Source organism: Camelus dromedarius, chromosome 16, assembly GCF_036321535.1.
Source record: "Camelus dromedarius isolate mCamDro1 chromosome 16, mCamDro1.pat, whole genome shotgun sequence".
In the NCBI taxonomy this organism is placed as follows: domain Eukaryota; kingdom Metazoa; phylum Chordata; class Mammalia; order Artiodactyla; family Camelidae; genus Camelus; species Camelus dromedarius.
In genome coordinates this window covers 55,210,537-55,236,528 of record NC_087451.1, presented here as the reverse complement: position 1 = coordinate 55,236,528, position 25,992 = coordinate 55,210,537, and the positions used below count along the sequence as shown (strand labels likewise).

The 25,992-nt window shown below is 52.8% G+C and overlaps 2 protein-coding genes across 5 annotated transcripts; one reads left to right on the top strand and one right to left on the bottom strand.

The window, feature by feature from the left end:
• Positions 1 to 1,008: 1,008 nt before the first annotated feature.
• RPL19 (ribosomal protein L19) lies at positions 1,009 to 4,641 on the bottom strand. Its single transcript, XM_010991836.3, has 6 exons — positions 4,500 to 4,641; positions 3,443 to 3,549; positions 2,614 to 2,736; positions 1,872 to 1,992; positions 1,552 to 1,662; positions 1,009 to 1,216 (listed from the first exon to the last, which is right to left on the bottom strand). Exons 1-6 carry the CDS (start codon positions 4,502 to 4,504, stop codon positions 1,093 to 1,095), a joined length of 591 nt encoding a protein of 196 aa, XP_010990138.1. The 5' UTR covers positions 4,505 to 4,641; the 3' UTR covers positions 1,009 to 1,092.
• A 2,331-nt stretch (positions 4,642 to 6,972) lies between these two features.
• On the top strand, positions 6,973 to 24,534 carry CACNB1 (calcium voltage-gated channel auxiliary subunit beta 1). Of its 4 annotated transcripts, none has more exons than XM_031468211.2 (14): positions 6,973 to 7,255; positions 9,679 to 9,765; positions 12,742 to 12,861; positions 13,640 to 13,762; positions 14,328 to 14,464; positions 14,696 to 14,772; positions 16,141 to 16,160; positions 16,424 to 16,504; positions 16,950 to 17,008; positions 17,194 to 17,303; positions 17,453 to 17,604; positions 20,096 to 20,191; positions 20,712 to 20,897; positions 22,676 to 24,534. In XM_031468211.2, exons 1-14 carry the CDS (start codon positions 7,172 to 7,174, stop codon positions 23,138 to 23,140), a joined length of 1,797 nt encoding a protein of 598 aa, XP_031324071.1. In that variant the 5' UTR covers positions 6,973 to 7,171; the 3' UTR covers positions 23,141 to 24,534. The 4 variants fall into 4 exon arrangements, with proteins under 4 accessions (XP_031324071.1, XP_010990139.2, XP_031324073.1 ...); XM_010991837.3 differs by lacking the exon at positions 16,141 to 16,160 and adding an exon at positions 15,177 to 15,331; XM_031468213.2 differs by lacking the exons at positions 16,141 to 16,160; positions 22,676 to 24,534 and adding an exon at positions 15,177 to 15,331 and having other exon boundaries at positions 20,712 to 21,111.
• The last annotated feature ends 1,458 nt before the right edge of the window (positions 24,535 to 25,992 follow it).

Genomic DNA, 25,992 nt, shown 5'->3' with positions numbered 1-25,992 from the left:
CTCCTGATCACCAAAGGGGATCTCCTGCTCAGTCCTCCAAAGCTCGAGGCCTGGGGAGCATGCCAGACTTCTTCCTCAGCCTCCACAGTCAATGTCCATAAAGTAGTATTTTACTTACCCGCCACCCCCAACAATGCACTTGGCTCAGGCAGAACAGGTGACTCCCAACACTTTTTCTCACCTGCAAAATGGAGAAGCTGATACACGACTTTACAATGTGGTGACATTAGAGAATCAATGAGTCAATGTAAGCTGCTTCACACTACTTGGCTCACAGAAGTTTATTGAAAAATTTATTGGCAGTTATTACTACCAGGTAAGTGGCGAAATAAAACCTCATTTGTAAAAGGGGGTATAAATTAAGCAACTCAAAATGGCTGTGACAAGTGTGTACGTTATGTGCCTTTACTCCCATTTCTGAGAAAGCTAAAGGAAAAAACTTTAGGCCATTTGTGACAGCTTTAACCAACAAAAACAAAACAGAAGCCTTGATAGGATAGGGAAGAAAAAAACTTAGAAACAGAAACTGGAGTGCTCAGAAAGACAGCTTGTTGTATCTCAGTAAGGCTGTCTGAATCAGACAGCTTAGGTAGTTAGCAGTCCAGCCATCATAGCCTATGGACTGGTGGTGGTTCAAATTCCCATTGCCCTGGAGTTCCAAGGCAGTAGATTTCAACCTTGGATCTAAGTGCAGTTGAGAAGTCTAAGCATATTATTTTGTTTTTTTTTAAAATATGTGAGAATTCAAGTCACAACTACCACCATTTGAGACCACGTCCAAGGTGCCACTCGTACCCTGCTGTAAAGGGCAGCGTCCAACGTGCCACTCATGCCCTGCTGCAAAGGGCAGTTTTGAAGCACAATATTTGAGGCTTGGATAGAAGCCACTCTTTCCCTCCCCTCAAAATAGACCCCACACCCCTTGCTTGGATGGAGGGGCATGAGCCTATAACCCAGTCCTCAGTTCTTGCCCTGTAAATAGTGAAGATCCACCAAGCAGCCAACAACTTTGGAAACAGATAAAGGCTTGTTTTATTGAATGAGTGATCCATGTAATCGCCAAGGCCACTATGTACAGACAAGAGGAGAAGTTTATTTCTTGGTCTCTTCCTCCTTGGACAGAGTCTTGATGATCTCCTCCTTCTTGGCCTGGAGCCGCTCTTCACGGCGCTTCCGTGCTTCCTTGGTCTTAGACCTGCGGGCCTCGGCCTGGTCACTGGGTGATGGAAGAGAGAAGATGGGTAAGTTGCTGGGGAGACAGAAGCACACGCCCAGAACCCTTTGAACCTAGTTAGCTCGGGAAGTTGCTAGGGACACCAACAGCTCCTGCTTTAATTTACTGCCAGTCCCTACACCACCCAGACATAGATGGTAGGTGGTGTGCAGATCTGTACAGGACAAAGGAGCACATACCTCTAACAGCTGTATTGTGAAGAGACTGCACGTAAGTCAAGATTAGACACTAGCACTTTTTCAGTATCTCAGGAGAACCTTCATAATAAAGGTCAAAGAACCTGCCCGTGACAGAGGCCAATTCCTGAAGAAACTTACGCCAGAAGCTTCTTGCGAGCCTTGTCTGCTTTTAGCTTGTGGATGTGTTCCATGAGGATCCGCTTGTTTTTGAACACGTTACCTTTCACTTTCAGGTACAGGCTGTGATACCTGCAGGGTACAAGGCGTAGAGGTTCTGGTCAGCAGTGGGATCAACAGAGGTTGGCCCCTGGAATCTGTTCCTCTATACAAGGTCCCTAAGCATGTAGGGTTCCTTTCCCCTTTCCCCTTGCTGCAGGGACTACTTTCCTCCCTCCCCAAGGCCAATGAGACAGTTTGTGCAAAGCAGCAACGGGTCTTGGTGGGCCCAAAATACTTACATGTGACGGTCAATCTTCTTAGATTCACGGTACCTTCTGAGCAGCCGGCGCAGAATTCTCATCCTCCTCATCCAGGTTACCTTCTCAGGCATTCGAGCATTGGCAGTACCCTTTCGCTTTCCTGCGAGGAGGATGAGTCAGGCCCGCTGCAGTGCATCTGGATTACTAGAGCCAGGTGGTTGGTCACAACAACAGCTACCAATTTCTCACTTTATAATTCACTGGGTCATATGCCAAGTGTTGTACTTCATTTTAAGTAGCATTATCTCCATTTTATAGATGATGAGCCCAAGTATTTGATTTCTTTCATTTCCTCATTTTTAAGGAAGCACAAACAAGGCAATTACTCCCCATTCACTTCACGCAGAATGCGGATGACAGGGCATGAACCAGAGTAGTAAGCTCTGGAAGGAGTAAGCTGGAAGGGGTTTTTAAAGGTTGTGTGACCTTCATCTCCCTAGATCACTCTGACCCTAGAAAGTGGTTGGAGGATTTACTGAACATTTTCCAAGTATCCACTAGAATCCTTGACAGAGCGTAGGTGCTCAATAAACGTACCAATGCCTTCAACTCCAACACTAGTGCCAATTTTCTGACTGCCACAAAGAGAAAACACACCAAGTACCATGGAATACTTGAAAAAAAAAAGGGCTCAAGATGAGACAGAAGGATCCTGAATGTATCTCAGTCTAGACATAAGCACCTACTCTAAGTCTTAGACAAAGGGGAAGAACACACTTACCTATGCCCATATGCCTGCCCTTCCGGCGGGCTAAGGTATTTTTCCGGCATCGAGCCCGGGAATGGACAGTCACAGGCTTCCGGATGATCAACCCATCTTTGATCAGCTTCCGGATCTGCTGACCTGGGAAAACATAATGCACCTGGTCAGTTAGCTAGGGCTTAGCCCCAAGAACACCAGTCACAGTCAAGTCCAAATAGGACAGGCCAGAGAGACAGTGCTCATATTGCTTTCAAAAATGGTAGAAAGTGGTGTTTTACAGCACATTCTCTCTATATCCACTGACTCTCCTACACCACTCTCCTTGACTATAAATTCCCACTTGCCCAGGCTCTATTCGGATTTGAGCCCAATCTCCCTCCCCAACTGTAAAAATCCCATTGTACTGGTCCCCATTAACTATTACAGTGATCCTGAATGAAGTCTGCCTTATCATCTTTAGCAAATGTCACTGAATACTTTTTCCCCCTGTAACAGTATTATACAGAAGTAACGTAGGCGTATCAATGCTATCTGCAGGACTGACATCTGAATAATTATATGCCAACAGGCATCTACTAAAGCCTGAGGCCCCAGGTCTTCCCACTTCATCATTTCTTTGGCCATTTCAACTCCCAAGTCCCTGAACTACCTTTTCATAAATCCTTCACACAGCTGTAAAAAACATCCACTCTAGTAATAACTATTATGACTCCTCCACTTTATAAGACCCCCCCCCAGACTATGAGCTCTCCTAGGTTCAAGAGCCAACACAATTGTGCCATCTTCCATTTCATAGAGGATGAGAAAGGGATACGGTGAAGAAAGGACAAAGATGCCAAGAACTTACGGGAGTTGGCGTTGGCGATTTCATTGGTCTCATTGGGGTCCAACCAGACTTTTTTCTTGCCACAGCGGAGGACACTGGAGGCAAGTCTCTTCTGAAGCCTGAGCATACTGTGACAAACAGAAAACACTATCAGGACCTGGAAGCCACTCCTGGGAAAGAATGAACACAACAAGCAAGATCTGCCCTCCGAAGTTTCCCAACATTGTAAAACCTGCAGGAAAGTGGACATGTATATGTATATAATACTAGGGACAAACACCACCCCCCACCTTTCTGCCGCCCACAACCTACCGCTAGATTAAGGACTTTTTCCTTTATGAAGATCTTTGTTAAAGCTGTGGCTACGCCTTCCTGTAGTAGCAACTGCCCACCCGAGGATGAAGACAAAGTCTAAACCAAGTCTTAACTCTGGAAAATGAGACTAACGGATAAAACTGGAACAAGAGGAGGCTTACGCACTTTCTGGTATTCAGTTCAAAAAAGAGTTTAAAGAATCCCAAATAGACAATTTTAAAAAAAGTGAAGAAAAAAAGTGGCCAGTGAACCTGATTTGCTAGTCTAGCTATTTGTTTCGTTTTCCTCGTCTTACCACAGTAATAAACTAGCCTTAAATATTTTCTTGTAATAGGTCTACGGGGCAGAAGGCTTCAAAGTTCTAGAGATCACCTCACTCTAGGCAGTCAGAAGCCTGGGGCCTACGCAAGGCCTGTCCTCCGTCTCATGGAAGCAGAGATAGGCTCGGATCCATAAATCAGCCCAGCAAGTAAGGGGACCACAGCCCAGTCCCTGCCGCCGCCTTTCCTCTGCCAGCGTGGGAAGTCCGGGACACGTGTGGGTCCAGGAATCCTACCCTCCCCCGGCGTACACTTCCCGAGACGCTCCCCCACCCCCACCCTCTGAAGCCAGGTACTAGTGTGCTCCGGCCGACCGCTAGCTCCGGGGCCAGTTGCTTCAGGGTCATCTCCACCTCACCTCTCCCACCCCGGGCCGCGGTTCTGAGCCGCACAGTCCCCCAGCAACGGGAATCAAACAATATCGGAGACCCCAGCGGCCTTACCTCATGGCTGCGGCCGCAGCGCCGAAAGGAAAGAATTCGCTCTCGCCAGTCTCCTCCCATTATCTGTGAAGGGGAGAGCCCATCCTCCGCTCCGCTTTCGCCCGTATTCCTCTCCGGTCCTTTCATCTTCTGAGACCCTAAACTTACTTATATCTTCTGTAAAGGCCCAGAATAATAGAAGATAAATGTCAGGAATGGGTTTTAAACTTAAAAACAAAGAAAATATACCCCTTCGGTCGGGGAAAGTGGTATAGTCCGACTTCCTATTGGGCATGCGCAGCAAGGATGCCTGATCACGTGGGTAGTGGAAGCCGGAAGTCAGCTTGTTTGCGCAGGCGGGATGACGGAGTTTTGCTAGAGTGGCCTACTCTTCGCAGGCTCTCTAGATTCGCTGGATTTATTAGCGGGAAAAAAAAAATTAATAATGAAGAAAGAGAGAATAATGAGGGCAGATATCGGACAAAAGCAATCTTTTATTCACTCTCCCAGAAATTGGGAGCTCCTGGAGCGCAGAATAGCTCACGAAACACGTTTGTTTTTGAGCCACTGTGGTCCTTTATTTATGCCTCAGTTTCCTCTTTTGTATAGTGTCCCTAATTCTAGTATATCCGAAGTCAAGTTGTGAAACATCACGAGTTAACCTTTGCAATTTGCAAAGGATGGTATTAAGACAAGCTCTTTGGTGGCAGGAAACTAGTTTTTGTTTTTGCTTCTGTTGTACTACAGTGGCCATGGAGCTTTACACATAGAAAGCACTTAGAGAAATAGTGAATGAATAGTTGTGAAAGTCTGAAAAAAAAAATCGAATGACAGGACCTGTCATAATTCATTCCTCCTGCTCTGGAGTACCCAATACAAAAACCCAAGGAGAATATTCTGGGGTCCAAGAAACCTAGATCTTGAGTTGTGACCCCAAATCTTTGCTTCACTCCAGCTGATAACCCCATATCTATCATCTGACTTTCCTGGCTGCTAAATAGAGCTGAGAAGGCAAAAAAAAAAAAAAAAAAAAAAAGGAAAGGAAGCAAAATTTATACCACTTGCTCACAACGCAATTAGAGTCATTGTCGTTTTACAGCTGAGTGAGGTAGCAGAAATTGAAAATCCAGGTCTTTCTGACTACAGAACCCATGCCTTCTCTGTCAAACCAGGCTCTCTTATGCCCAAGTGGAAGAAGAGAGTCCTTCTCAGGGTTGGGTCTGTTCATGGAACAATACTAATGAGCTTCATCTTCATTCTCAAAGTGATGTGATCAGAGAAATGGCTTAGGCTGGACATCACTTGTTGCAGAACCCAGGGTGAGAAGTATATTCTACAGTCTCCCCTCCAGCAGAACACAGAAGGTTGGCTTATTTTAGGGTCACAGAACCTGGCCAAATTTTCTCCATTCTACTCATCTCTTCTCTTTGTGGAGCAGGGGAAGGGGTAGAGTAAGGAGGTAACTGGTCCTCCCGTACTGACTGACCGCTGTACAGCACCTTACAGCATCTCCAAACACCCCAGCTATCTATCATTTCATCTTCCCAATAATCCCAGGTGACAAAGACACCACAGTACCAACAATCCTATTTTACAGGAAAGTTGTACTGATTTGTCCAGGGCCATACCACCGGAAAGATCCTGAGCTAAACTGGCACTAAGGTCTCTTGCCAGAATCCCCTGCTCTTTTTCTCTCCACAGATCATGGTGGGGTCAAGGTCTTGGATGTCTGTCCCCACATCAGGATGAAGGGGGACAATGCATGTCAAAGTTCATTAGATATGATTTTAGCCAGTCTCCCCTGCCTCAGCTCCACATTTCTTCCTCCTTTTCCCTCTCTTTTCTGAGGAACACAGACCTCAACCGGGCCCACTCCTGGCCTTTTGGAAGGGTCTGGGGTCTGGTGGATATTAGCAAGGGCAACAGGACTCCTGGGTCCCTAGAATTTCTTGTTGTTGTTACTGTTGGGACTCCCTTTGGACACCCTCCCCACCCCTGCTTCAGCCTCCAGGCGGCCAGCGAGGGAGGAGCCTTTCTGTTTGGTTCAAGGCGGCCTGGGCCCACAATGGGAAGAAAAGAGTTAAAGCCGGGTCCCAGGATCACCAGGGCCGGGAAGTTCCGGTGGCCCAAGCTGGGGTGGAATGGGGAGACCGGCTAAGAAGAGCGGTTTGGGACAGAAGAGGGGGGCGGTACCAGCCGTGCTAATCTGCGCTTCAGTTCCATCGGTGTTTGGCATCCACTGGTAAACCGCACCCCCTACCCCTCGCTCTCAGGGCCTTGGCCAGTTTCTAATCCCCCCAAAGTGGGCCATCCTCACACTAGGCCAGTCTGAGGCCAGCTCTCGCCGGGAGGGGTGTGCGTCCTCCCGCCGCCCTCCCATTGTCTGTGCGGAGCTGGCGAAGGGGCTGCGAGGGGCGGGGCCGGGGCGGGCGGAGGGAGGGAAGGAGGGAGGGGCGGGTGGGAGCGGAGGGGGCGGGGGGAGATGCTGAGCCTTCAGGGGCGGAGGAGGCGGCGGCAGCAGAGGAGAGAGCGGGAGGAGGGAGGGAAGGCAGGAAGAGGGCAACCGAAGGCCGGGCCAGGTGGCTGGACCCGGTGCTGGCCGCGCTGCGCTGCTCTCCGTTCCGACGGCCTCTCTCATGCGTTGAGGGTGCCCGGCTGGGCCGGGCCAGCGGCCGGAGGGGACGCTCCTCTCCATGGTCCAGAAGACCAGCATGTCCCGGGGCCCTTACCCATCCTCTCAGGAGATCCCCATGGAGGTCTTCGACCCCAGCCCACAGGTGAGGCATGGTGGCCGGTCTCGAGGGAAGGGGGCCACTTCCGCGGACCTTGTGGGATCGGATCGAGGGGGACCTTGTAGGGTCCGATTGAGGGGGGCCGGGGTTATCTGCCCGGCGCAGAAGGGGAAAGGCTGCGCGCCCCCCATCCCTGCCAGTGAATGATTGATGGGCGCTTGGCTAGGAGTTGTGCTGCGGTTTTGCCGAGCGGGGAGGGGGCGGTCGGGCCTCCTGTCACCCTCGCCTCCCCGTCTCCCTCGCATTAGGGTCCCTGCTGCTCGGGTACCGGCTCCAGTGGGTTGAGAGTGTGGGTGCTGGCAAGGGGTACTGGGGGTTGAGGTAGGATAGAGAGCAAGCTCAGGCAAAGGGGGCGACGCAGAGCACGCTCAGGGGCGCCGGCGGGTGTGGGTGGGGCGGGGGTGGCACTGGGAGATGGCCGAGGCGATGGTCAGAGGGCGGTGCCAGCGGGCCTTCAGAGCCGCAGACACTGGCCGTCAGGGTTGGGGAAGGGGCCATCTCCGGGCCAGGCCACCTTCCTAGTCACTTCAGCGCCACCCCTATATTGGACCAGCTCCCCTCCCCCAACACCCGCGTTCGTTCTCTCTTCCCCACCCCATCCCCCAGGCCTGGAAACCGCCTCCGAAGTTTGGAAAGTTGGATCAATGCCAACTCACTGTCCTGGAGGGGAAGAAGCTGTGTTACCTGGGGGAGGGGGCTGTGTCATCCCTCCCCCACTCACATTTTTCCTGTACCCCTGGGTTACCCCCAGGAAGGAGTAGTCTTGAGTGTGGTGGGTGCCCATGGAGTGACCAGCAGGGTCTGGGGTGGTCTTGCCAGGGAATTTCTCTGAGACATGTCCTTTTATAATGTGGCAACACCCCAAGTCTAGGATAGAATTAACTCTTTTCTCACTGTGGCCTGCCTGAAGCAACTGTAACCACCATGATAATGTGCTTGATGGGCACGTGGGGGGAGTCAGATCAGACCTAAAAATACCTCCCTTCCCCACCCCAGGCCCCTTGGAGCCTGTGAGGCAGCTGACTGGGGCCTTCCTTTCAGCTGTTCCTTGTCCCTCTGGGTGCCACTCCCTTTTCTCAGCCTGGGATGGTGGTGGTGATGTGACAGAGAGTCTGGGGCTCACTGAGGGATCCTCAATCCTAGAGGTTGATATATGTCTATATGTCTAGTTTGAGAGAAGGTGATAGGAGGGAGGATTCTCAAAGGGTTCCCAGGTGCCCTTCTCTCCCGCCTACCCATCCTCCTCCTTGTACTCAGGCCCAAGGAACCTCTAGTCTGGCCGTAGCTTATCTGGCTTCTTTGGCAAAGAAACTCTAGGATGGAGGCTGGGGGCAGGGGCTTGGAGGGCCTGAACCCTCAATCATTCCCCCTCCCCAGACTGGCTGGGGGCCAATGTGTGTATGTGAGTTGGAGAGGGCAAAGAAGCAGCCCCCTTTATAGGAGGCCTGGAAATACCTGAATGTGTGGCTGCTTGAGAGGTCAGGCCGTGTCACTCCTCCCAAGCCAGGAGCCCAGCCAGTGGGACTGAGCCAGGCTTCCCCGAAGACCTGCAGGGACTGTGTCCTGGCTCATGTCAGGGGGCATTTAGATGGATGCAGCCTGGTGGATACTATGGGGAAAGGATGGGGACAGGATTTGGGCAGTGGCAGCTGGGGTATAGAGGGCTTTATCCCTCTTGCCCCCTTGGGGAGAGGTGTGATCACTGTGATGGTGAGGAGGGGGCTGAGAAAAAGTCCTGCCAGGATAGGTGGGGGGCTAAATCTGCCCCTCATGAGTCAGGGTTGGGTTTAGATGTTTACTTTCCCAATGCAGTTCCATGCCCCCTCCTCGCTCCCTGGGAATCTAGTTTTAGGTCTCCAAGAGCTGAGAGCTGCAACTCCCCTCCCTACTCTGCGAAAACAGGGCAAGAGTTGGGCTTGGGGAAGCCAAGCTGGGCCTGGGTTGGCGATTCCTCTTCTCTCTGGGGGCCACAGGCACACTCAGCCCCTCTCTGCTCTAGCTGAGGTAGGGAGGAAGGGGGACTTTCCCGGGCTCTCTTCACCCCCAGCACTGCAGGCAGCCTCTCCCTTCCCCCTGAGGCTGCTGCAGCCTGCCCAGCATCTTAATTAGCTTTGCTGCCTAATGAGCCTCCAGCTTCTCAGCACCTCCCCCCTCCCAACCTCTCTGGCTTGGTTTTGGGGGTTTCTGTGTGTGCTTCCTAGGGCTCTCTTGCACTGTCTCCCACCCCATGGCTGTGGTCTGGGCCCTCCCTCCCTCTCGGGCTGTACCATCTCAGGAAGAAGATGGAGGGGCGGGCTATTCAGATCAGGGAATATTTCTAAGGCTTGGCTGTAGTTCTGGGCCTGATGGGATGAGGATTGGGAATGGGCTTTTCTGATTCTACTCTTGTCCCTTCCTGGCTTCTTTAGGGCAAATACAGCAAGAGGAAAGGGCGGTTCAAAAGGTCAGATGGGAGCACATCCTCGGATACAACATCCAACAGCTTTGTCCGCCAGGTAATGGGGAGGCTGGGCTGAGAGGAGGGAGGTGGCTGGTTGGTGGAGACCAGGAATGGTGAGCTGGGTCTGAGGCTTTCTCCAGGTGCCCTACCCCCTGTCATTTGTCACTTGCCTGGAACCACCCCATCACCCTTACACCCCATGACCTCCTCTGCATCTACTGTCAGCTGCACCCACTCCCTCAGCCCCCGCCCAGCCCCTCCCCCAGCACCAGGCACCAGCCCCTGCTGCCTGGCTGCCTGCGTCATCTCATTCAGGGACAGCCTGGCCTGCCTCCTTCTAGCTTGCTTCAGGCTGTCACCCACTCCCCCTGCCGGCTGTCTCCTTCCATGTCCTCCCCCAGAATCTGTGACAGCATGGGGTAGAGGCAGGTTCTAAGAAATGAGGAGCCAGGACATTTGGGGCCCCGGAGTCCTGATTAGGGGTGGATCAGGGAAATGCCCTCCACATCCAGATGTGAGTATTCCTTAATATGCAGAGAGAAAGATTGTTGAGGGAAGTGGAGGAGAGACAGGAGGAAGTTGACTTTAGAGAGGACTTTAGCCCAGCACCCCTGACCAAAGTGGGTAACTAAGTAGTTTTCTGGGATCTTCAGTTCTCAGGAAGATACCATTCTGTTCTAACTCAACCCCAGGCCATCTCAGGCTCAGGGAGAAGAAGTGAGAGAGCCATGTGGTTGCTATGACTACAGAGCATCTCAACAAAGCCTGGTACCCAAAAAAGGCGAGAGGGGCTTAGGATCAGATGAGGAAAGGAATCCATTGAAGAAAAAATGGGCAAGTGTATGAGGGCAGAGGATAGTAGGGAGGTCAGCCCCCAGGGCCAAGAAAGAGAGGGTGATGCCGGGCAGACCCACTACAGATTGGAGCGAGGCCCTTGTTTATGATTCTTCTGTCTGCACAACACTTGGCACATGTGAGCCCAGGCCTGACTTGAGAGAGTCAGGGAAGAGGCCCTTCATCCCAGTACCTTGTAAGTATACAAAAAGACGGGAAGTCCTTTCTTTGATCTTTCCCTCATCCCTGGTGTTGTAGGGCCAGGGCTGGGGATTAGGAAGAATGACACTGTGCTCAGTGGAGCCCCTTTTCACAGAAAAGGTCTTCGTTCTTTCCGTGTTTGCCAACCCAGGGAAGCAGACCCCAGCCTCCAGTCCTTCCTCCTCTCAGTTCCCAGCTCTGACCCCCAGTTGGTGGCAGGGAGTGGGGGGGCAGACCTTGCCACATCTCTGAGCTAAATATACCCTAGCAGTTTGCACATGTAGCAACTCTGCTTGTAACCTGAGCCCCTGGGGGAACGGGCAATTTGGGCCACCCCCTAGGCCAGCAGGGCCAGGCACTGAGGGCGCTGGGATGGAGGCGCCCAACCGGACCCTCGTAGTGGTGAGCTGGGGGTGGGGCGGGGGTGAGGGGGTGGGAGCAGCCCCTCAGGAAAGCAGGTGGGGGGCCTTCACTCCAGCCTGCCTCCTTGCCTCCTCACTGTTTCCTTGTCTCCCGCCATTTCTGGGGTGTGTGTGTGTGTGTGTTGCGGTCAGTAAGTGCCTCTCTTCCGCTCCATCTCTGGGTCTGTTTTTCTGCTCCTCCCAGTGTCTGTCTTCCTGACTCTGCGTGTTCCTGTCAGGAGGGGTAGAGAATGGTCAATTAACTGGTTTTCACTCTTTGTGTCTTTTTTCCAGCTTTTACTAGTGACCCCACCCCACCCCATCCTCTCTCCTCATAAGTCTCCCATTTTCATGATTTGGCTGGGAAAGGGGTGGGCACCTGCACCAGCTGATGACCAGGGCACTCTGGAGAGGTGGGACTCCATCTGCTCTCTTTCCCAGATCCCCTCCATACCAAGCTAGTGGGCATTCCTGGCCAAGTGACCCTTTCACATCCTCAGGAAAGACCCCCCCCATCTCTGAAGTCCTACTCTTTCTTCACGTCACCTCCTGCCCTTTGTTAATAACACAACCGCTGCACAGTCACACAAATCCACACCTCCTGACTCCTGCCCTCACGTGCTCTCAGGGACACAGACACCGAGGGCACCCTGCTGTATGCACTCACGTGTACCTGTGTGCATTCAGTCATGCACACCAGGACACACCACAGAACATACCTTGCTAAACATACTTGAAGCTGTACATCCAGGCACATCCATGAATAAGCGTGTTCATTCATGCCTTGGGTCTGGACAGGCTGTGTGTGTCTTACACATGTGCTTGCATTGCTGAGGGAGTTCCTTGTGCTCGGGGATGGTCAGTGTGATCGAGAGCAGCTTCCTGGCACACTGAGACTTCTGAACCCGCCTTAACCCTGGCAGCTGGCAGCCCCGGTACTGGGGAAAGGCTTGCCCATGTTCTTCTCTGAACTTGCCTCTCCTGCCTGCACCACCCCAGGGATCGTGGGTTCTTTGTCGTATCTTAGGAGAGCCTGAGGGTTGGGGCTTCCCTGCTTCTGGCGTGGGAGGTAAAAGCCTATCTTCCCTCACCCTTGAGCAGAAGATAGCAAAATTTTGTGTGGCCCTATCATACGAGCAGTCTGCCCGTTGCCAACAGTGCAGAGAGCTCAGGCCTAAGCTGGTGGCTACCGTCCCTGGAAGGACTCACTGGGCCTCTACTGAGTCTGTCTCAGCCGGTGCTGGGGGCAGGGTAGTGAAGGAGGAGCAGGGATTGGAGACTCGTCCCTTGGCACTCCTCCCCTGAGCTGTGCCCCTATCAGGTTCCCACCCCTCCCTGGGCCCCAGGCAGCTGTCCTTGGACCTGCCACAACCCCCTGCTTGCTGCTTGCTTGCTTTACCCTCCCTAGGGCCACACTCTTCCCTGGGGCCTGCAGACTTCGCTCTCTGGCTCTTCCCATTTAATACCACTGTCTCCTAGCCCTTGTGGTATTGTGCCAGGCTGATCAGGGCTTGGGGCATCCGTGATGGGGGACTTCCGAGGTCCAGGAGCTAGAGAGGCACCATTGGCCCTGAGCTGGCCCTGTCTGTTTCCAGGGCTCAGCAGAGTCCTACACCAGCCGTCCGTCAGACTCCGATGTGTCTCTGGAGGAGGACCGGGAAGCCTTAAGGAAGGAGGCAGAGCGCCAGGCATTAGCCCAGCTCGAGAAAGCCAAGGTGAGACAGATGTGCAGGGCGGCACTGGCATTATTTCCCTCACCCCTTGCCTTGGAGGCAGCCTGGGCAGACCCAGGGTCAAGTCGTGGCCTAGCCACTTCCTAGCCGGTGTCCCACTGGGCTTCAACGTGCCTCTATCTTTCACCTGTAAAATGTAGGCTATGATACCTGCTCCTAATAAAGTATAGTGAGTGTCTAATACTGTTTCTGTATATAATAGGAGCTTGAGAAGTGCTAAAAATTTCCACTTATTTCTGGAGTCAGACTTTCTGGACTAACTCTTGTTAGCTATGTGATCTTAGGCAAGTCACTTAACCTTCCTGAACTTTAGTCTCCTCATTCATCAAAATGAAGATAGTGATTGTACTTAACTTCATAGGGTTTTTGTGATGAATAAATGAAATAATGCCTGTAAAACATGTAACAGTACCTGGCACGCTGAACAGTAGCCACTATCAGTAGTGTTACTATTGCTTATTAATATTATTATTATTCCTTCTCGGTGTCATTCTGGGCTCCCCCACCACCAACACTTATCATTTCCTGATGGCCCTCTCCATCCTAAGGGTGGAGGACTGAATTCTATTTTTTGCTTTCTTTTTTTTTTTAATTGTAAAATTTAATATATACATGAAAAGCTGCATGAACTATTGAGTATATGTTTTAATGAACAATTTACAAAACAAACCTCTCCCTAATCACCACCCCAGTCAGGAAGTTGTACATCACATTATGGTTTAACCCTCTGGTTTTCATCCTTCCTGGGCACCTCCCCTAGACCAAGCCAGTGGCATTTGCTGTGAGGACAAATGTCGGCTACAACCCATCTCCAGGGGATGAGGTGCCTGTGCAGGGAGTGGCCATCACCTTCGAGCCCAAGGACTTCCTGCACATCAAAGAGGTGGGGAGAGATCACTTGGCATCTGGAGGGGAGGGCAGGGTAGTGGGTGCCACGAGAGGGGCAACTGGAACCCTAGTGGAGAAATTCTGAGCCAAGCAGAGCTGGGCTAAATCTGCTGTGTGACAAATCTTTGTACCTTTCTGAGCTTCGAATTTCTCATTGGTAAAATGGGATGGTAATGCCTAGGTCACAAGTTGTTGGGAAGGTTGGTGATGAAGCCTGTCAGTGGAGCGGCCGTGCGCCAGGCACATGGAGGTGTCAGCATTTACTCCTCTCCCCGCCTTTCCAGGGTAGAGCTGGCACGTGGTGGGAGGAAGGTCTCTCAGAACAGGGATGTGCTTGGGGACAGGGTGGTCCATGGCATAAGAGGATGCTGGTCCCAGAGAGTCCTGAGAATTGGAGGCTGTACTCAGAGGCAGGAGCCAGGGCCGGGCTCTTTGAGGGTGCCACTGTCTGAACAGGGTAGGCAAGTCCTGGGGTGGTGTCCCCTGGAGCTGGCTGCTGGCTTGTTCTGCTAATCTCCCTCTTGGTCTCTCCCACCTGCAACTGCCGTTGCTGTTTGCAGAAATACAATAATGACTGGTGGATCGGACGGTTGGTGAAGGAGGGCTGTGAGGTTGGCTTCATCCCCAGCCCCGTCAAACTGGACAGCCTGCGCCTCCTGCAGGAACAGAAGCTGCGCCAGAACCGCCTCAGCTCCAGGTGTCTGGCTGGGGGCGGGGCACTCCCACCCCCAGGAGAGGCCATCCAGCCAGGACTAGGCCCCAAGGGTTGACCCATACCCCTGAGGACACAGAGTCTCCTGTGGCATCACTGGTGGGAATAGAGAATCTGGGAGCAGGGGGCGGGCAGCCTGGGAGGGAACACGATCCCCCACTCTCACGCCCACCTCCTTGCTCATGGCTCCATTTGCTTCTCTCTCTGCCCACACAGCAAATCAGGTGACAACTCCAGCTCCAGTCTGGGAGACGTGGTGACTGGCACCCGCCGCCCCACACCCCCTGCCAGTGGTAAGAGCTGCCACCACCCCAGGGGGTGGGGTGGAGCTCCTGGGTGGGATGGTCTTCCTACTGCCTGACCCTTGCCTTCCCCACAATAAGGGGTACCCCAATCCTGAGTCCTCCAAACACATCCAGTGGTACCCCCTCCCTGAAGAGTAGGACACGCCACAAGCTGGGCCTGTCAGCTCCCATTCTCTCATGTCTCTCCTCTCCCATCTCTTTGGTAGCTCCATCTCTCTGCCTGACTCCCCCACCCCTCCCCCCCATTCATTTCTCCCAGCCCTGTTCCATTCACCTCTTCTTCTTTCTTTTTTCCCCATCCCATCCCTGCGTTCTGTACTTGTGTCTCCATGTCCATCACACTCCTCCCCACCTCGCCTCCTTCCTCCCTCAATCCTGACTCTCCGGTCCAGGTAATGAAATGACTAACTTAGCCTTTGAACTAGACCCCCTAGAGTTAGAGGATGAGGAAGCAGAGCTTGGTGAGCAGAGTGGCTCCGCCAAGACTAGTGTTAGCAGTGTCACCACCCCGCCACCCCACGGCAAACGCATCCCCTTCTTCAAGAAGGTAATTCTTGCTGGGTTCTTGCAAGAGGGGAGGTCAGGGCCCAGCTGTTTGGCAGGGGGATGAGGGCTGGGATGGATTGAGATGTGGTACCAGCCTGATTCTGTGCATATCAGGCCTTCCTGCTGAGGAGGAGGGGAGGGTCGAGTGGCACCAAGGTCGGGCACATCTGTCGCCGCACCCTAACCCACTCCCCCAGAAGGGATGGTTCTGCAGTTGAAGCGCCCCTTCTCTTGGAAGGCTGCCCCACCCCCAACTGAAAGCAGAATCTGGTGGAAATGAAACCTGACCTTTCCCCTTACTACCAGTGGGATAGTCCATGTTTGCCCCACGTGTGAAGTGGAAAGTGGAATGGTGACCCTTCTTTGCCATTTTTGGACTCCTTGGGGCTAGGGTGGGCACCTGGGGGTCTCCTGGCTGCAAAGTAGGACAGTTAAGGGAACCTTTAAAATGGGCTGGTTGGTCTGCACTGGGGCCATGAGATGGGCACCAAATTAGGGGCTGTCACTCTTCCCAGCTCTTTTCCAAGACCCAGAAAGGGGGTAGAGGATATCTGAATTTTTCCAAGTTCCCTGACTCACTGTCAGTCCCACTCCCAGCCCTGAGCCAGGGACATCTCTGGCTCACCCTTGGCATGGGGTCCCGTCCCCTCTCTCTGGCTCTGTCTGTCACTAACACGCATGCCTTGTTATCTCTCCTCGTCTGCCCGCTCTTCCTCCCTCTCTTGTCCTGGCTCCTCCCTTGCCCTCTGCCCCTGCCTGGGTACCCTCCCCTTTCTCCTCCCCTCCCCCCTCTTGGCATTCTGGACCCAGCCAAACAGAAGCAGAAATCGGTGAGTATCACAGCTTTCTGTGTCCCTCTCCCCACCCCCTGGGATGAGCTAGGGGACCTTCTAACACCCATTCCCATATCTGCCCCCTATGTCCCCCACCCCTCCTGGTTCTCCTTCGCCGTACCTCCCCATCCCCACTCCAATCCCCACATCCGGGCTTTGGGACCAGGGGTGGAAAGGATGCATGGGGGAGCCTGGAGGTGGGGGAACAGGGGCTAATGCCATCTCCACTCTGGGGTTTCCCCTTCCTGCTTCCCCCCCAGACAGAGCATGTGCCCCCCTATGACGTGGTACCTTCCATGAGGCCCATCATCCTGGTGGGACCGTCGCTCAAGGGATATGAGGTAGGAGCCCCTAGAGGGGAGTGGACCCAGAGGGGCCCAGACCTCCAGAGAGACTCCATAGAAAGGTCTTTAGACCCCAGAGAGATTCCGTAGCAGGGCCCTCCCAGGGTTTCCTCCCCAGAGGGCCACAGACCTTCAGAGAACACCTGCCTCAGGGGGGCCCAACCCACAGGGAGACCCACTCAGAAGGGTCTAGTCCTCTCTACCCCACCTCCTCCCCAGAAAAGTCCTCCCAGAGATACCACCTAAAAGGACTTTAGGAACCAGAAACCCCAGGGGAGGCCCCTCGGACTCAGGAGGACTGCCCCCTCTTCCCAACAGGGACCCATTCCTATCAGGGGTTTTAGAAGAAAATAGAAGGTCAGGGGACAAATACCCAGTAGTCCACCCTTCCTGAGGGGCTTTAAACACCTGACTTCTCCCCCACCCCAACTCCCAACCTCAGGTTACAGACATGATGCAGAAAGCTTTATTTGACTTCTTGAAGCATCGGTTTGATGGCAGGTAAGATCCTGGGAGCTGGCTCTCCACCCCCACCGTGGTCCTCTGCTGCCAGGGACGGGCAGAATGGCTTGAATGACAATCCTGAAACTCTTGGACTGAGGGATAAGAGGCAGGCTAGAGCCTGGGGAGTCGGCAGGGCATTTTAGCCCACACGGACCCCTGACTCCCCTTGCCCCATCCTCCAGGATCTCCATCACTCGTGTGACGGCAGACATTTCCCTGGCTAAGCGCTCAGTCCTCAACAACCCCAGCAAACACATCATCATTGAACGCTCCAACACACGCTCCAGCCTGGGTGAGCCCACCCCTTAACCCCACCCCCTGACCTCTGTGCTGGGGCCAGATGTGTGAGGGACAGGGGCATCTCCAGAAGTGTTATATTTGCCAACCGCCTCCTGGGAGCCCCCCCTTACGTTTCCCTTCCCCATGATTCCACTCCCCCAGCTGAGGTTCAAAGCGAAATCGAGCGAATCTTTGAGCTAGCCCGGACCCTTCAGTTGGTTGCCCTGGACGCCGACACCATCAACCACCCAGCCCAGCTCTCCAAGACCTCACTAGCCCCCATCATTGTTTACATCAAGATCACCTCTCCTAAGGTGAGTGCAAGAGTCTTATCCTAATGGGGACAGGAGTGCTCTGGTTGGGCTGCCTGAGTTTAAACCCCAGGTACTGCTTACTAATTGTGTAACTTAATCTCCCGCCGCCTTGATTCCCCTGTCAAACTCCATTGTATAGATATGGTGAAGCTTCAACCTAATGTGAATCCTTAGCACTTAGCAAAGGGTCTCATATAATGTATCTCATCATGTATTAACTATTATAAATATTATTATTAGGGTCATGCAGGCCTGTCCCCTGTCTCTACTTTGGTTGACCTCCCATCCTTAGTCCAGAAAACAGAAAGAATTCTGTGCTTTTTGTCCCAGTGTCACCCAGCTCGTTAGCAGTTGAGAGGTCCTTCCTGTCTTTTTGCTGCTCTGCCCTCATTTAGGCCTTGATAAAGATGAAATTGGTAAGAAGGCCGTTGTCCTTTGTCATATTGCATCTCCATTAGTTTGCCCTCCTAGACATTATCAGGGGTTTGAGAAACATGGAGGGTGAATTTAGGTGAAGGATTTGAAGTTAGAAGACAGCCTGGGGTTCAAAGCCTAGCCCTGATTGGCTTGTTTTTAATTGATTGATTAAATTTTGTTGTTGGTTTTTTTGGTTGTTGTATTTTATTGAGCTTGAGATCTTCGGGGGGAGATTATTTAGCCTTTGAACCTCAATTTCTTTACCTACAAAATGAGGATTATGGTCCCTCTCTTATGTTATTATTGAGAGGATTGGAGGACGAGAGGATTGGAGGATTGATGTAAAAAGCCTAGAGTTCTGTCTGATTCCTGAAGGCAACCAGAGTGGTGACTGTTGCAGGCTAGCCCTGGCTGAGTGGAGCACCCAGTGACTTAACCTTTCTGAGTCCCAAGTTTCTAATGGACATAAAGTGGGTGATGGGATTTAAGTACTTCCTGGGGACGCTGAAAGGATCAAATGAGATAATGAATGCAAAAACACTTCTGAGCTAGAAATTAACACACACTTTCATTTCCTACCCTGAGCCCTAACTGAGGTTAAGGGTGGGGACTCTGGAGCCAGATGCCTGAGTGTATGTCCCAGTGCTGCCACTTACCGGCTCTGTGCTCCTCTGGCGAGTCACCTGACTTTCTCTGTGCCTCAGTTTCCTCATTTGCAAAATAGGGATCCTCAAATGGTGGGTGTGAAGATTAAGTAAACAGACTACCCATGCAGAGTGCCTGGCACCTACTAAGCTCTGTATCTGTTCTGTTTTTCAAAGATGTTTATTTTGAAATAATTTCAAATTTACAGAGGAGGTACAAGAGTAGCACAGAGGACTCTCACTCTCTGAACACCCTTCACTCAGATTCACCACTGTTTTTTAATAGCTTTATTGAAAAAAAAATCACATACCATTCAATTCAGCCATTTCCAGTGTACAATTTAATTTTTTTCAGACTCACTAATTTTGAACATTTGCCACACTAACTTCACCTCTATGTACGCAAATTTTACGTGTATATGTGTGTTTATGTATGTATACCTGAACCATTGGAGAGTAAGTTGTAGATATTGCATGTCTTTATCCCGAAATATTCCCAAATGTATTTCTTTAGAACAAGGACATTAACTTACATAACCACAGTACAGTTTTGTCAAATTCAAGAAATCTTATCTAAAATACAGTCCATCATCAGTTTCATCAGTTGTCCCAGTAATGCCCCTTACAGCAATTTTCCCTTCAGTCCAGGATCACACGTCTTTTAGTTGTATCTCGTTAGTATTCTTTAAGCTGAATTTGTTCCTCAGCTTTTCTTGGATTTTCATGACACAGACATTTTTGAAGAGTACAGATCACCTATTTTGCAGATTGTTCCTCAGTGTGGCTTTGATGTTTCCCAGTGACTAGATTTAGGTTTTGCATGTCTGGTAGGAACATCATCAGCGCGGTCTGTCCTTGTGAGTGCATTGCATTGGGAAGCACGGGATGTCAGATTGTTGTGTCATTGATGTTGTTAACTTTGATCACTTAGATTAGACTGTGGCTTTATATTTGGCTATCATTATCATTATTGTTATGGTTGAGGTAAGAATAATAATAGTGGCTGCGTAACGGGATGATCATCAGGATGAAATGAATTGATCATGTAAAAAGCACAGAATAGTGCCAGCACATAGAGAGTGTCCCTATAAAGAATGGTTGCTGCTGTTAACGTGGAGGGGAAGTTGGCCCTGAGAATGAAGCCTATAAAGAAGGTTAGAGGAGCTGAGAAGGAGAATCACTGCCCTTCATACAGCCACTGCTAGAACTTTTCAGAAGAGGCTGGCCTGAGACCCAGGAGAGAGCCTGAGCATCGTGTAGGATGGACACAGTGCTGGTGAGGTCATTTCTGAAGCGGCAGCCGGGCTGAGAGTCATGGCACATCCCCCGCCCTGATACTGCCTGTCCACTCTGGCTCCAACCAGCATCTGCCTCTCTGGCTTGGTGCATTGTGAGGTCCCTCTAGCTCCTTCTCTCCCCCTACAAACCAGGTACTTCAGAGGCTCATCAAGTCTCGAGGGAAGTCTCAGTCGAAACACCTCAATGTCCAAATTGCGGCCTCGGAGAAGCTGGCGCAGTGTCCCCCCGTGAGTGCTTAGACCCAGAGGAAGGGAAAGGGGGGCATTTGGGTTCTCCTGGTTTCCTCTGGCCTTCATGAGAGGGTGACCAGGAACACTTGGGCCCCGTCCTTAGGTGCAGAAAAGAGTGTGAGACAGGCAGTCACAGACTGCGTTCAAGCCCCAGAAGTAGGGGGTGGGGGGTATAGCTCAGTGATAGAGCACGTGCTTGGCTTGCAGGAGGTCCAGGGTTCAATCCCCCGTGCCTCCATTAAGGGGAAAAAAAGAAAAAGAACTAGCCCCAGAAGCACCACTTCTCTGTAGGGAGTTAAGCACCCCTCCACACCTTGGTTGCCTTATATGTAGAATGAAGGAGTTGGAGTTCTGTCAAATTAGATATCTGGGAACCCTCCTCTTCCTGGACATACAGAGGTTTCTTTTTAACTTTGTCCTTCAACCCCTCGACTCCACCCACTGCCCCCAGGCCACACCCTCACCCCTTGGTCACGCCCAGCTCATCCCAGCCCCACCCTTAACCCCGCCTCCGCAGGAAATGTTTGACATCATCCTGGATGAGAACCAATTGGAGGATGCCTGCGAGCACTTGGCCGAGTACTTGGAAGCCTATTGGAAGGCCACACACCCGCCCAGCAGCACTCCACCCAATCCGCTGCTGAACCGCACCATGGCTACTGCAGCCCTGGCTGCCAGCCCTGCCCCTGTCTCCAACCTACAGGTACAGGTGCTCACCTCACTCAGGAGAAATCTGAGCTTCTGGGGCGGGCTGGAGGCCTCGCAGAAGGCCAGGGCGGTGCCCCAGCAGCAGGAGCACACCATGTAGGTGCCCCACCCATCTCCCCTCCCGCCCAGGGCTCGGAAGGAACTGGAGTGCAGGGAACATGGGGAAGGAAGGGAAGAGTTTTATTTTGTAAAAAATGTGGTGAGTGGCAGCTTCTGGTGTCTGTGGTTTTTGATGGGATTGGGGCTGGCTGGTGGTGCCTCCCTGGGCCTGGTCCCATAGGACTTCATCTGCTACTTCAGTGGCTTTGGATATGAGGCCTAATTAGGGGCCTTATAAGACAAGTGACTAGAAAGAAAACAGGAAGACCTATATATTCATTTGCTGGAGTGCACACCCATTTTAGACCCAACAGAGGTCATAGCATTTTAGACCCATCAGAGCAAGGGCCCTCAGACTCAGGAAATCCCACAGAGCAGGGTCATTAAAACCAGAGAGACTGCCCCCTCTCGCAGAGCCCTAATCCCTCGAGGTTTCTCAGACGGGCCCCCAAATGAAACATTTTCTATGAGTTGATGCAGAACCTTCCACTCTAAACAGATTCCAGGAAAGACCCTCTGGTGAGTGCCTCACCCTGCCTAGACCTCCTCCCATGGGAGCCACATTGCCTGTCTCTGAGATCAGACCATTAAGTATTGAGTTCTAGATTAGAGCCAGAAGAAACCCATGAAATCATTCTAGACCATTGCTTTTTAAATGTGTTTTCGGCACCAGAGGCCATTTGTTCACTGAATCTTATGTGGAAGCTCAGTATTATTAGATAAGCCTCCTTGCTCTGCTAGGAGGGAGCTAGCTGCTTGGCCTCCACTTCCCCTCCATGGCGACCCCTGAAGACTTCTGTGCCCTGTCCACCCTCCCCAGATCTCTGGGGAATAGTTTGGAAACTGCTGCTCTAGGCTAATCCCCATCACACCACCACAGAGAAACTGGGTCATTGAGAGGGGAGTCAGCTGCTCAAGGTCACACAACTTGAAGTGGCAGGGGATGGGACTAGAACCCAGGCCTCTTTGCGCCCCACCCAGGAGCATGCATGGTGGCTGTGACCATCAGATCACCTTCATGTGGCATTTGGTGCTGAGGACATTGGGCCATCTCATCATTGCTGGTGGGGGATAGAGACCCATCAGCCTTCCCCCGCTGAAGCATTGAGTCTTTGCTGGGGGCAAGCGAGGAATCCCATCAACCTTGGAGAGAGTCACCTGACTAGGGAATGGGTGGGAGGAAGTGTGGGTTTCCCGAAGCCTGTGATTAGAGTCTGGTTGGGCTGAAGGAGCTGGGGTTAATGAGCTGGAGTTGAAATCCCCCCTTCATATATTTGGGAAACTGGGGCAATGACTAACTCAATCAACCACTAACAAGTGGCAATACTAATGAGCTGTTAATGATGATTTTCCCCAAGACAGCGTTAATGACGTGTCTTGAAGCTATGATTAATCGTCCATGGGTTCTGTACCATGGTTACCAGGAGAGTTCACGCCTCCTCACACCTTAAGAAAGTTGGGTTCCCCCTGTCCTAATAGAGAAGCAAATGCCTTGAGTTCTGTCCTCTGGCTGGGCTCTAGAGCCATTTGCTGGCTGCCCATCCCCTGGGGCCAGCACCCTCCTCCTTAAGCCAGGCTGGGTGTCTTGGTGCCGTCACTAACCTGCGTTGCTTTGTTGTGTTTCTCTCACCCCTGCCTGATCTGCATGGTGTGTGCCGTCTGTCTGCTAACCAGGGACCCTACCTTGCTTCCGGGGACCAGTCACTGGAACGGGCCACCGGGGAGCATGCCAGCGTGCACGAGTACCCGGGAGAGCTGGGCCAGCCCCCAGGCCTTTACTCCAGCAGCCACCCGCCAGGCCGGGCGGGCACCCTGCGGGCACTGTCCCGCCAAGACACGTTTGATGCCGACACCTCCGGCAACCGAAACTCTGCCTACACGGAGCTGGGAGACTCGTGTGTGGACATGGAGACTGACCCCTCCGAGGGGCCAGGGCTTGGAGACCCTGCAGGGGGCAGCACTCCACCAGCCCGACAGGGATCCTGGGAGGATGAGGAAGAAGACTATGAAGAGGAGCTGACCGACAACCGGAACCGCGGCCGGAATAAGGCCCGCTACTGCGCGGAGGGCAGGGGTCCAGTTCTCGGGCGCAACAAGAATGAGCTGGAGGGCTGGGGTCGGGGTGTATACATCCGCTGAGAGGCAGGGGCCATACCGAGGGAGGAAGGGCTCTGAGCCCAGGGGAGGGGAGGGGAAGGACGGAGGGGCTCACCACTGGGGATGTATCCTGCCTCCAGGGGGCGCTGTCTCCTTTCAGATGCCTTTGCTCAATGTTTGGGGTTTCTTAAGTGGTAACATCCCACCCGGCTCCTGGGAGTCCCTTAAGCCCCAGCTGTAGGTTTTTATCTACTTATGTGGATGGATAAGGGGATGCCCACCTTTCTTCAGTGTCCCCTTCCCCACCTCAGGGGGCTCTCTCCCCTCACCCAGAGAAAAGGTGCACTTCCTTAACTCCTTCTACTCCGGGCTCTAAATGAGGGTCCTAAATGGGATGGCCCTTTCTTTTTCCAACCTCGAGTATTTGGGAAGGGTAGGGGGGCTTTTCCTGGAGAGGGAGACTACAGACTCTTTCCCATGATGGCTCTCTTCCCCAAACCCTAGATCCAGGGTCCCTCATCATGCCCACCCCTCCCCCCAGGTTTCTGGCAGCATTGTCTGGGAGTGAAAGCTACAGCGTGGAAGCCCCATGGGGAGCTTGTCTTGGGGAGTGGTCTGAGTGGAAACTGGCAGGCATCAGTAGTGCCCTCTGCCCGCCCAGAACCTAGAACCCTGAGGAGGGGGTAACCCGAGATGCTGCTACCTGCCCCACCACCTCCATGCCTCAGCCTTTGCCTACCCCAGGAATGAGCTTTGCCTACAACATCCCTTGCCTGCTGCCATCAGAAGAGGGGGGGCTCCTCTGCATCTGAGCCCCCCTGAATCCCCATGTCACCTGGGTGTGGAGCCCATGGAATACTCTGGTCTGTCTCATTTTGAAACCAAAAAACTGCTCCTTCACTCTCACTCAGGCCCCAGGGGAGAGGCCCTGTGGGTTGGTGCCCCAGAAGTAATCACCACCCCAGGGGTTGCCTTGGGACCTCGGATCTCCCCTGGGGGGCTTGGCTGCTGCTGCTGCTGCTCTATATTTGCCTCTTGTGATCCTGTCCTTCACCCATGTCCACTCCCCCCAGGAGAGGCCTTGATACCTCCTCTGCCCTGAGTGTCCCTCTGCCTAGGATCCCCATAGCTCAGCAGCCCTGCCCCCCTCCCCAGCACCCTGCTGGGTCAGAGAGAGCCGACTGTGCCAACGAGGACGGGGCCCTGCCCGGCTGCCTGCCTCAGGGATGGGCACTTCATGCCTGTCTCGCCACCTCCTGTGCCAATGTTGTCCCACCCGGGAGTGGGGTGCAGCTTCCACTTACTGGTTAGAAGACACCACTGCCCAACCTTTCCCCCTCCCTGTCTGGTGTCGTGCCCCCATCTGTCCGTCTGTTCGTCTGTACTCCCCTAGGAGAAGTATTTTGCCACATATAAAACCGCCGTCCTGTCCTTTGTGGCCGCCTCCTGAGCCTGCTTCTTTGTTCCCACCGTACAGTTGCCAGCTAGACGTGTGGGAGCTGCCCACAGGCAGGGAGGGAGAGCGAGGGATTGGGCACAGGAATAAGCTGTGGCCTGAATTGTTCACTCAGCAGGAGAAATGGTGCTTTGTTTTGCGGCTCTCTGATGCATTACGTTCAAGCCTGACAGGAGCTTCATGGCCCGTCTGAGCTCTCCACTCAGCCCCAAGCCCCTCGTCCGGCCCACCTCCGCATCAGTAGAGGCGGGAAAATGGGAAGCTGAGACGGGGAAGTAGGGTGAGATCCAGACCCGCTGACACGCTGTCTTAGAGGCACGTGCTTGTGTTTCTGTTCCTGTGGCCTCAGCTGCTCCCCAACACCTCAGGAGAGGGAGGCGCTGAGCTGCTCCCTCCAGTGATGCCCCACAGCTACCCCCCCCCCAGCCCCTGCTGACCAGCCTTGTGGGAGGGAAGGAGGTCTCCGTGGTGCGGGGTCGAGAATCTGGAATTCCCCCAGCCCCAGCCTGAGAGACCTAACGATCAAGAGCAAGGGAGAAAATCAGCAGGTGACAGTGCCAGTTACTGCCATCACCAGCTGGCAGGATGTGGACTTCTGATGGTTGTTACTGCTGTCACCTGTAGCCTGCACCCACAAACCATTTCTCCACTCTCCTGATTCTTGTTTTTGGAGTGGTGGACCTGGAGGACTAGAGCTCCTGTCCAGTCCCACATGCTCCTGCCCAAAGCATGTGTTTGTGTGTGTGTGTGTGGGTCGAGGGCCACAGACATCCAGACCCTCCAGATGAGGGGTTAGCAAACCCAAGGAGACAGGAACTGGGCAGGCCCACAGGCCAAGTGGCTGGTCCACCCACAGTCCACAAGGAGGTGATGACAAAGCTGGCACCGCTGGGACTGGAGCCCAATCTGCCTCACATCACAGTGCTCTTCTCACTGTCTTTTGGTGGAATCAGTCCTTCCTTCCCATGTTTATTCATTGAACAAACATTTATTGAGGACCTACTATGTACCAGGCACAAGTCTAAGTGGGAGCCACAGACAATTCAGGACTGCACAGCAAGCTCTCTGATGCAGGAAGCACTGGGTCCTGGGAGAACCTGAAAGAGGGGATCACTGCCTTAACCTGGGGATGTCGGGAGAGGTTTCCTGGAGGAGCGGAGTCTAGAAGACTGGTTAAGAGTTAACCTGAGCAAAGGAGGGGAAGTGTTCAAGGCAAAAGGAATCAGGTGACATGCATGACCCATTCTTGGCACTTTACTAGCAAAGTATGCTCTCAAGGTAGTGGTAAGAGAGGGGCCAGCAGGAGCAGGTCACAGTGGGCCTTGAGTCATGTTAAGGAGTTTTGGCTCTGTCCTGGAGCTGGTGTGCAGAAATTGAAGGATGGTGAGCAGCGATGCAAGATTGCCCTGGCTGTAGTTTGGAGCGTAGACTGGAGGGG